The following is a 9,578-nucleotide window of genomic DNA, read 5'->3' as shown; positions in this document are numbered from 1 at the left end:
CTCATCATACCAATAATAGAGTACAATGCAATCCTCTCACAATAAAGGGAATCTTGTGGTGGAGGGAGAACAAGAGAAAAAAAACCTCATTAGTCTCAATAGGCAAATCAAGGAAGTAGTCAAGTCTTCAAAAGCTAAATGATAGACAAATAGCCTCCCAAGCAAAGTATAACCACAAAGCATTTTAGTTATGTCCAAAATCTTAAAGGAAAACACTCAATGTGCAGAGTTGGCTGCAGATGGCACAACTTACACTCACCCAGAAGAAACAGCAAACCTGCTGGCTAATACATTCAGCTCAATTTCACTGCCTCATCACCTCTGGTCACTCTATAAAATACTACTACCATGTCTTTGCCCGTTATCACAAAAGAAAAGGCAGTCACTGCATTCACTAAAGTTCGAAACATGGCATCAATTGGCTCTGATGGAATCCCAGGGTGTCTATTAAATAGCCTGAAACAAGACCCAGCAGACCAACTCGGATATATATAACCAACCACATTCTTCAGACAGACTGACTGTCGCAGAGTGGAAGACAGCCAACAGTCATCCCTCTGCACAAGAGAAGACATTCAACTGATCCAGGAATCTAAATCTAATGACCCATAAATCTGACTAGCCTCATATGCAAGGCTATGGAAATGACAATCATGGACCAGATTATTGACAACATTGGTAATCTCCAGACTCTAGACCCAACCCAGTTCTGCTTAGACAAGGGCAGGTCCTGCCTGCTAAGTCTAGTGGACTTCTTTGAGAAGGTCACCAAGGCCATGGATGAGGGTAAGACAGTGCATACAGCCCTACCCTGACCTGGCCAATGGATTTGACACAATACCCCACTTGAGTATTATAGATAAACTCTCAAATTTAGGCATAAACCTCTATGTCACTGCATGCATAATCAAATAGCTCATGAATAGGCTATATTGTTAGACGGGGGGGCTCCATATGCAGCAAAAGGCCAGTCACCAGTGGAGTACCACAGGGCTCAGTGCTGGGTCCCCCTCCTGTATGGAGTATACTTCTCAGATACCAAGACAAAAGTTGATGGCCTTTGGCTGACCAAGTTTGCTGATGACTGCAAGCTGGGGGCAATCAGTGACATCCCAAAAAATTTTGATAGCCTACAGAAAAGGTCAGATGCAAACTAATGATTGGTGTCACCTCAAACTAAATGCAAAGTGCATAACATCCTTTGGGAAATTAAATATCCCTAGAAATTACAACATTGATAGCAGTGCCCTACAACTGAACCCACTGGTATGAGATCTGGGTACTAAAGACAGTAATCTGAACTTAGGAGGAAATCCTATGTAGTTCAAATTATAAGTAAGGGCATGGCATCCAGATCCAAGTATGTCATAATACCACTACATATTCAGCCGTCATCAGACAAATAACAGAGTACAATGCACCCTTTGGCACTTACCTCGCTAGGCACCTGCAATATTTGGAGTATTCTCAGAGATTTGTCACAAAAAAAATTTACAGGGTATAACCAAAATGCCATATATGGACAGATTAAAAGCCCCATTACTGTACACAATTTCCTACAGATAACGGAGGGGTGATATGTGCCTGACCTACAAGGCAGTCTCTGACCCGGCCCTGATGGAAATGTACATTCACATAACTAAATGCATGAGGGTTACCCGCTCCAAAGATCTAAACCTGATCTCTGACACGAATAGATCATGCCGAAGGGACAGATGTGTCCCACAGATTGCCCTTCTGCAATAAGCTTCCTGTTCACGTGAAGCAGAGCCTTTCCCTGACCATCGTCAAACAAAGTTGAAGATGCACAAGTAATCGCAAATTCATTCCTGGAGTGGTGCCCATGTCCCTTATGGACAGAGGCAGGCAATAAAAATAGTCAAAACCCCACTTGTTGACCTTTGGGTAAAATCTGTGTAAAAGTGGCTAGGATTGTAAGGGCTCTTAAGCCATTAGCCTAGTAATCTCCTATGAATCTTTGAAAAGACACATCCATTTCCCATTATATAAGCAATAAAAAGGAGATTCGTTTTTTTAGACCTTCCCAAAATTGTGGTCTTTACACCAGAATCAAAGAACTGTCAGCACCACATCCAGAGGCAAACGTATGGTTATTCCACTTGTGGGTCTCCACCGCTGCATGACCATTGAAACTGTGTACACTATACATACAACTGATTAAATGTGATCACGTCATACAAAACTGTGGTGGTGCAGCCACATTCCCACTTGAAAAACATCCCCTATGACATGTCTAACAGTAATAAAAGTAGTAATTGGAGAGAGAGAGAGAGAGAGAATAAATCACATGATGAATTCCCAGTTACATAACCAAAATTGTTTATCTCCCCACAAGCGTCACGTAAAACATATTTATAGCTATAAATCTCAATAAAAATCACGATTGTTTAATGGAAAGGGACTAAAACCATTTACGTAGTGGAATTACACAATACCGTCTACATACTCCTGGGAGAAGCGTGTGATCATACCGTACAACTGCAACTTTAAGGGTCATTTTCCTGCCTGAATCTTAAGACTACCATGCTTTGCTATGCACGAGCTAAAAGTGCATTCACTCCATTTAAAATGGTACCTCTGCAGGACTATTCCAAAAGGAGTTACTTTAATTGTAGAATACATTAAGCTCTCTGCTTAATCTAATGCAGGGCAGAGAGGGAGCAGGAGCTTGACACTCAACGGGTGCAAGTTAAATTCTGAACAACTATTTTAAACAGAATGTGCGCATACGAAAACATAACCTGAACAACAGTTTGGAGGACTGCAATTAACCATACATGAATGTCATGAAAGGTTCTGTATAAATAATTGACACAGTGGGTGAAGTACTTCACATAAAAACTAATTAGCGAACACATCTTTGATGACGATAAAACAGACACGTAGGAAGTAGGTTTTCCTGAGCACCGTATGAAGTTTCATTCTTACACTTTGGCCATCTCCAAACCAGTCCTCTTTGTAGTAAACCCCACCATCAATGTCTCTCTTGCATTATTTTGCTTCAACAAGTGAAGGGTGGGATAATAAGCTCTTAACCTACTACGTAACGAGTAACACACCAAAGCTAAAATGACAAAACTTAAATCACAAACATTACTACAAAACTGTATGTACTGCACAGAACAAGTCTGTCCAAACACTAACACCGCAAACATCCATATCTCCATCTTCGACTTTCAAAGTCCGTAACAATTTTTTTGTCTCCTTTGTTATTTCTATGGGGCCTTCCAGCAGCGTATTAAAATGCTCTACTAAACCTTTCCACGAAACATCAGAGCATTTGGTACTAATCCACTCAGCACAACTAATATCATATTCCATGTCTCTGGCCCACTCAACGAGAAGATCCAGATAGGCAGTTTTAAACGCGTTATGCTTGACAACCAATTCACATAGCACTTTGCACTCCTGAGAAGAGCAAAAATATCTCATCTGACACCGATTTCCTATCAACCAATTCACTACCATCTCTACAGCTGGTAAAAACTTGCTGTTTTCATTTCTAACTATAGTTAACAAAAGACGATTAAGATATTCACTGGGGATGGTACCCAAAACTTCATTAAGAAACGGAGAACAGTCGGCGAGTGGCACTGACATCTCCATCCGATCAATTAGACAGTCCAGGAGAAGGTCTGCTTCCGTTTTTACAAAAGGATCTTCAATGAAAGAGCATCGTTTTGAAATACCAACACAGGCCCGAAACAGGACGTGGCACGTTGCCTTTTTGCTGCTGAGGACAGCGATGGAATCCAACACATCTGACACTGCATTACTTTGTTTAAGTAACACCAGAACACGTTCATAAGCGCTCTTTGAAAGAGCGTTGTTTGTCAAGAGAGAGACGAACAAAATTTCCTCACTGTGCCCTAAGTTATCAAACGAAATGAAAGTGAAATAGTCAAAGCAGTTACTCAGTTCTGAATTGATTTGCTTCAGCCTTGCTTCCATGGCTTGTTTAACAACAACGTTGGTTCTAGACCTGTTCCAAATATGCTTAAAATAAGCAGCCCATTGGAAAGCCCTTTCCACTGTTTGACTGTCCCAATCAGAAACATGCTTGCTACGGGACACTGCTAATACCTCAGCAAACTGTTCCAAATTCTTCAAAATCCCTTCCATTTGGTTATTCAAAAATACAAACTCCGTTTTCGTTTATCTATCGTGTGGCTTTAAATACCAGTATTTATTTAAAATCAACATAGCTTCTACAAACCTTACAGGTTATCTAATTATTTGCCGCCAGTTGCAGTTTCTTATTTACTTTACAGTATCTCACAAGTAAAACGACACTTTACGGTAACTTGCTGAGTAATCCACACCCCCTTACCCCTAAGGAAGTCCCACCCTCCTGTTTTTACTGCATCTATGAACTGCTTTTAGACGAAACCATTATTTTCAGTAAGTGATACTTATTTTATTGTATTTATTTTACATTTGTTTACCGGGAAAGTCCGACTGGACACATGCCCTTTTTCAGCGGAGGCCCAGGGAGAAAAGCTTCACATAAAACACTTACAAGGGCGCCCGCATGCAGTGTGTTCTGGCACCTAGAGCTGGTTTTATGTTCTTTGAAATAAAAAAATCCAGACCTGCGGATCGCACAGCTCAAGTTCCTGTTAACCATGTCGGCAGTATGTAAAAGTGAAGACAGAGTTAATGGAAGCTGTTAAAAAAAACAGTCTAATTTGCTGGAAAACACAGACAAGACTTGGAGGTTTGTAACATTCCGTTTTCAATTGGCTGCATCCATATCCGCGGGTTTCTTTAAGTTTCCCTTAAATAGTTTTTCAGTTGCCACAAAATAGTCTCATTGCTTATTTCTGATTTTTAACTGGAGTACGTTTGAACAGTAATGAGTTGCCTGAAGTGACCTAAATTCTCCTAATACAGGCATCACAGCACGTTATTTTCGGTTCCGGGTTCGTTAACGGTAACTGTTATTTAGTTTTTTTTCCCCCAAAAACGTATGGTAAGCAAACTAAGGTAAGTAACTTATTTGAAAATTCAGAGAGATGAACAGTTTAACCATTTTATCTTTGTGTTAAATGAATTAGTTAGGTGACCTCTTTAATAGAAGAAATTGCACTGACATGTCTGAGCATTTCTTGCTGCTGCTTGTTTTAAATTGATATGTACTAATATTATTGTGTTTGTGCCTGGTTTGTTTTTATTGCATTCAAACATACAGCTCTTTTATACTTCCAATTCACAGCTCGTTATGGCATCCATTATTTTGTTTTGGCTGTCCTCCTTAACTAAGTGACTTGCCCATTAATAACAGCAAGTATTTGAAAATGAAAACATCTCCAACGCCCAGGTGAGAACTGCCCTCACTAAGGCAAAAAACACAGCATCCATGGGACCGGATGGTGTCCCCGGCTGTGTGCTTCATGAACTCAATGAGGAATTAAACCCACAGTTAGGACAGCTGTTTAATCTTAGCCTCACCTCAGGATACGTACCCAAGGAGTGGCGACTGTGGTCCCACTTCATAAGGGCGGTGCCTCCACAGACCCTGAAATTACCGCCCATTAGCTTGACAAGCCTTATCTGCAAAGCCATGGAGAGGATCATAATGGAACTCATAAATAAAGACATAGGGAACTTGCAGACTTTGGATCCAACTCAGTTTGGCTTTGTCAAAGGCAGATCCTGCCTCTTAAACTTGGTTGACTTTTTCGAGACAGTCACCAAGGCCATTGATGAGGGAAAGGCAGTCCATACAGCCTACCTCGACCTGGCAAAGGCCTCGACACAATACCCCACTCAGGTATCATCGAAAAACTCATCAGCTTGAATGTAAACCCATACATCACAAGATGGGTTGCAAACTGGCTAAGTGACAGAACCCACAGGGTCAGAGTTGCTGGAGCCATGTCAGACTCAAAGCCTGTCACAAGTGGTGTCCCACAGGGCTCAGTCCTGGGTCCACTCTTGTTCGGCATCTACTTTTCTGAAGTACAAGCAAACACAGGAGGGTTATGGCTGACAAAGTTTGCAGATGACTGCAAACGCCATAGTCGAAAACACATCTGACACAGATATCCTCCAGAAGGGCCTCACAGAAATGGATAACTGGTGCCAGAGCCATGGCCTGAAGTTAAACGCCAAAAATGCATAGTCATACCCTTTGGGAAAAACAAGGCTACCCCTAGCTACCATATAGGTGGGAATCCACTGAGCACAGAAAAAGTCATCAGAGATCTGGGGACCCAGGTTGACAGTAGCCTTCGCTTGACACTCATGTTGCTAAAGTAGTTAGGAAAACCTTCTATATCACCCACCTGATCATGAAGGGATTCACATCTAGATCAAGGGAGGTCATCGTCCCCTGTACTCATCACTTATTAGACCTATGATTGAGTACAATGCCCGTTCGAATGTATCTGACCAGACACCTGCTGCAGCTTGAAAGGCCCCAAAAGTTCCTCACCAAAAGGATAAAGGGTCTCAAAATATGTCTTATGCTGCCCGACTGAAAGAACTCCAGCTCTATTCAGTCTCATACCGCTTGCTCAGAGGTGACCTGTGCCTGACATATAAGGCCATGTCAAACCCAGATTTGATGAATATGCTTCACCTCAAAAATCTAGATCCCTCAGAACCACAAGGGCGGAGACTTAAACCTTGACACGGTTATAAATAGAACGTGCTGGAGGGACAGATTCATCACCCAGAGACTCCCTATGCTGTGGAACAAAATCCCGGTACATGTGAGGCAGAGCACCTCTCTGGTCTTGTTCAAGAGGAATCTTGACCAATGGATGGGAGATTGCAGATATACCCCAGGGATTACTTCAGCGTCACTGCTTGACAGAGGCACAGCAAAATGATAGGCATAGTTTTTATTCAAACTAAAGGGGTGGCGAAAGCCACATAACTATGGGCTAGGCTTATAAATGCCCTTGGGCAGATAGCCTAGTATGAACCTATGAACCTATAAAGGTGTACTTGTAACTCAATGGGAGTAAAATTGTTAATCTATAATGCCTTGCAGCCGTCAGTGATATTTGCATTGTAATTCCACACATTGATAGAGATTCAGTGTTATTTATATTTCTAACTTACAGTTAAGCATATTTTTCATATGTCTCTAAAATCACAATAAACAAACACTCAAGAGGTGGGTGCCTTGCTGTCATGTGAAAGTTTGTTTGGCTAACAAGTGCTCTCACTGAGAATACATGGCCAGTTTCAGTTTCCAAGATAAGACAGTGAAACTTTACAGAAGATGTATGATGTTTGATGTCATTGTTGTATGTTACAGTAATGACATGAAGACAGCGAATGTGACTGTTATCACTGTAAGAACGATTTCTTACTGATGTTATATTAACCTATTATGTTTATTGCTCACAAAAGGTATTTGTGCTTGTCTTGTGTAAACTAGATTTTGTTTTAGAAAATGCCGTGGAATGTATTGATGTGTGTAAGCTGCTAGAAGTGTGGTGATGTTCCACAGCACAGAAGTGTTAATGGATTATGTGGAAGCTGTTGACAGGTACACTAAGATGTGTGTGTGTCAGAACAAGAGTCCATACTGCAGTTGAGTGGTTAAAGATATGGTCACTGAGAGAAAATAAGAATCCCTTATGCACGTAAAACTATTCAAGATGTTATCTTTGTAAGCAAGGCTTTCAGAATATATTTCCAGAATGACCCATTTGTTTCATTTAGTTTTCAAAATGTGTGGTTTTCTGGCATTAAGAACTGTAGTCATAAAGTAACAGAAATTTGAGTAAGACGGTGTGTCCTTTTGAAAATGTGTGTCATGGTAGTCTGCGAAATAAAAATGACAAGCTGAAAAGTAAAGTATACAAAACAGTAATGCAACTAGTGCTTCCTTATAGCCCAGAAGCCTGGACTGTAAATGCAGGCCCATTGAGGAAGCTTGAGGTATTGGATTTGGTTGAGATGCACACTATGGGACAGCTGAATAAAATAAGGACATCAGAGCAAAAGCCAAAATAGTATCAATTGCAGAGAAGGTCAAGGTGAACACAGTATGATGCTTTAGTCATGTGCAGGAAAGCAAAGGACAATTTGGTTGGCTTGTTCTCCCTATGTCTGCATGTTTTAGCCTGCTAGTTAACACAAAGGATTAAGGCTATCGGGTGTTGGCAAGCTGTTTACTGTAGTGCAGAGGTTGATTCCCTCAGTCGCCATCTGTCTACTGTATAATTCTGAGCAAGTAACTTGTATACATACCTCTCAACCGTACTAAATTCCTCTGTAAATACCAGTTTTGAGGGCAAAATATTGGGGTGCCACGAATTCCGAGTGGCCTGTTTAATTTCCAAATTTCCCAGGGTTTTTTTTTTTTTTTTTGGGGGGGGGGCATCATCCTCATGTGCAGGGTGTGTGCGATGACTTCAGCTTCATGAGGCAGACAGCTTGTCAGAAGTCAACTGACATTTGTTGTTTAGCAGTCAAGAGCTGCAGAGTTAGACCAGTCAGTGGGTTTTTCCTGTTCTTATTCAGGCAGTGTACAGCACATCTTTCTTCCCCTGGCTCCTCTAAGTAAGGTAAAAAAAAAAAAGACTGCACTACTAGTCTGTTTTCTTTGGGCTCGCTGCATTGATTATGTCCAAGAGAAACGAGAGACAATTGCATTGCACTAGTAGCTAATGGTTTCTTATTTGCATTCCATTTACTGTTTTTTCTTTGGACTTCTTATTTGAGTGTTGAACTTGAATTCCGTTTACTGGTTTTATTTGGGCTTGCTGCATTGATTATGTCTGAGAGAAACTTGCACTGTTATTATGAACTGAATGTTGTGCATTCTGTTTACTGGTTTTCTTTGGGCTTGCTGCATTGATTATGTCTGAGAGAAACTTGCATTGCTATTGCATTTTGTCTTATGTGCAAGTGTACTACTAGTGTGTGTGTGTGTGTGTGTGTGTGTGTGTGTGTGTGTGTGTGTGTGTGTAAAATGCCAACTTAAGTGTTTAGGGTTACGCAGACTGGAGCCCTGTACCCCCACTCAGTGAGTACTGGTGGCTAAACCCTGTACCTTTGCTACAGGTAACAAGAGCCTGGATTCCCTACCCACCACCATTTGTGAAACTTTTGGAGATTTTTGCCTCATATTTTGTTCTGTTACTTGTAAAATCTGTGGTTTCTGAGTGTTTAATACCTTAAATAGTTGGTGGCGCAGTGGTAGCATTGTTCCCTCACAGCTAGAAGTTCTCTGGTTTGATTCTTGGCTGGGGTGCCTTCTGTGTGGAGTCTGCATGTCCTCCCTGTGTTTGTGTGGGTTTGCTCTGGTGTCCTCCCATGTTACAAAGACATGTGTCTGCAGTATTTTTCCCTGGGCCTTTGCTGAAAATTGGCTTTTGTTCCAAGTCGGACTTTCCTGGTTAACAAATGTTAAATAAATAAAAATAACAGGCATTTGAATTTCAGACGTCATATTCTTCAGAAAGGTAATGGTAACACAAAACCTTTTATTCTAGCAATTTTCTAAGTTTATAACATGGGTATTTGAAATTTGTCCCTATTTTTGGAACTGTATTCCCCCATTATTAGCTTCGTCAAGGTATTTTTGTGATAAG

General features: G+C 41.1%; 2 protein-coding genes across 2 annotated transcripts in view; one reads left to right on the top strand and one right to left on the bottom strand.

Annotated features, from left to right (window-relative positions):
- Positions 1–826: 826 nt before the first annotated feature.
- Positions 827–4,289, bottom strand: FANCF (FA complementation group F). Its single transcript, XM_044078697.1, has one exon. It carries the CDS (start codon positions 4,141–4,143, stop codon positions 3,118–3,120), a length of 1,026 nt encoding a protein of 341 aa, XP_043934632.1. The 5' UTR covers positions 4,144–4,289; the 3' UTR covers positions 827–3,117.
- An 83-nt stretch (positions 4,290–4,372) lies between these two features.
- TAF1C (TATA-box binding protein associated factor, RNA polymerase I subunit C) overlaps positions 4,373–9,578 on the top strand; it is a 1,469,099-nt gene continuing 1,463,893 nt past the window's right edge. Inside the window, exon 1 of the mRNA XM_044078672.1 lies at positions 4,373–4,422. The gene's annotated coding sequence lies outside the window, so the exon portion shown is untranslated. The remainder of the gene's footprint in view (positions 4,423–9,578) is intronic.

Source organism: Protopterus annectens, chromosome 1.part1, assembly GCF_019279795.1.
Source record: "Protopterus annectens isolate FY-2018-M chromosome 1.part1, PAN1.0, whole genome shotgun sequence".
Classification (NCBI taxonomy): Eukaryota; Metazoa; Chordata; order Ceratodontiformes; family Protopteridae; genus Protopterus; species Protopterus annectens.
Note: the sequence above shows the minus strand (reverse complement) of the source record. Positions and strands in the feature narration are given on the sequence as shown.

Bases quoted from the DNA above. Each gene is read 5' to 3' on its own strand.
- FANCF (XM_044078697.1), bottom strand. From the start codon at position 4,143: ATGGAAGGGATTTTGAAGAATTTGGAACAGTTTGCTGAGGTATTAGCA.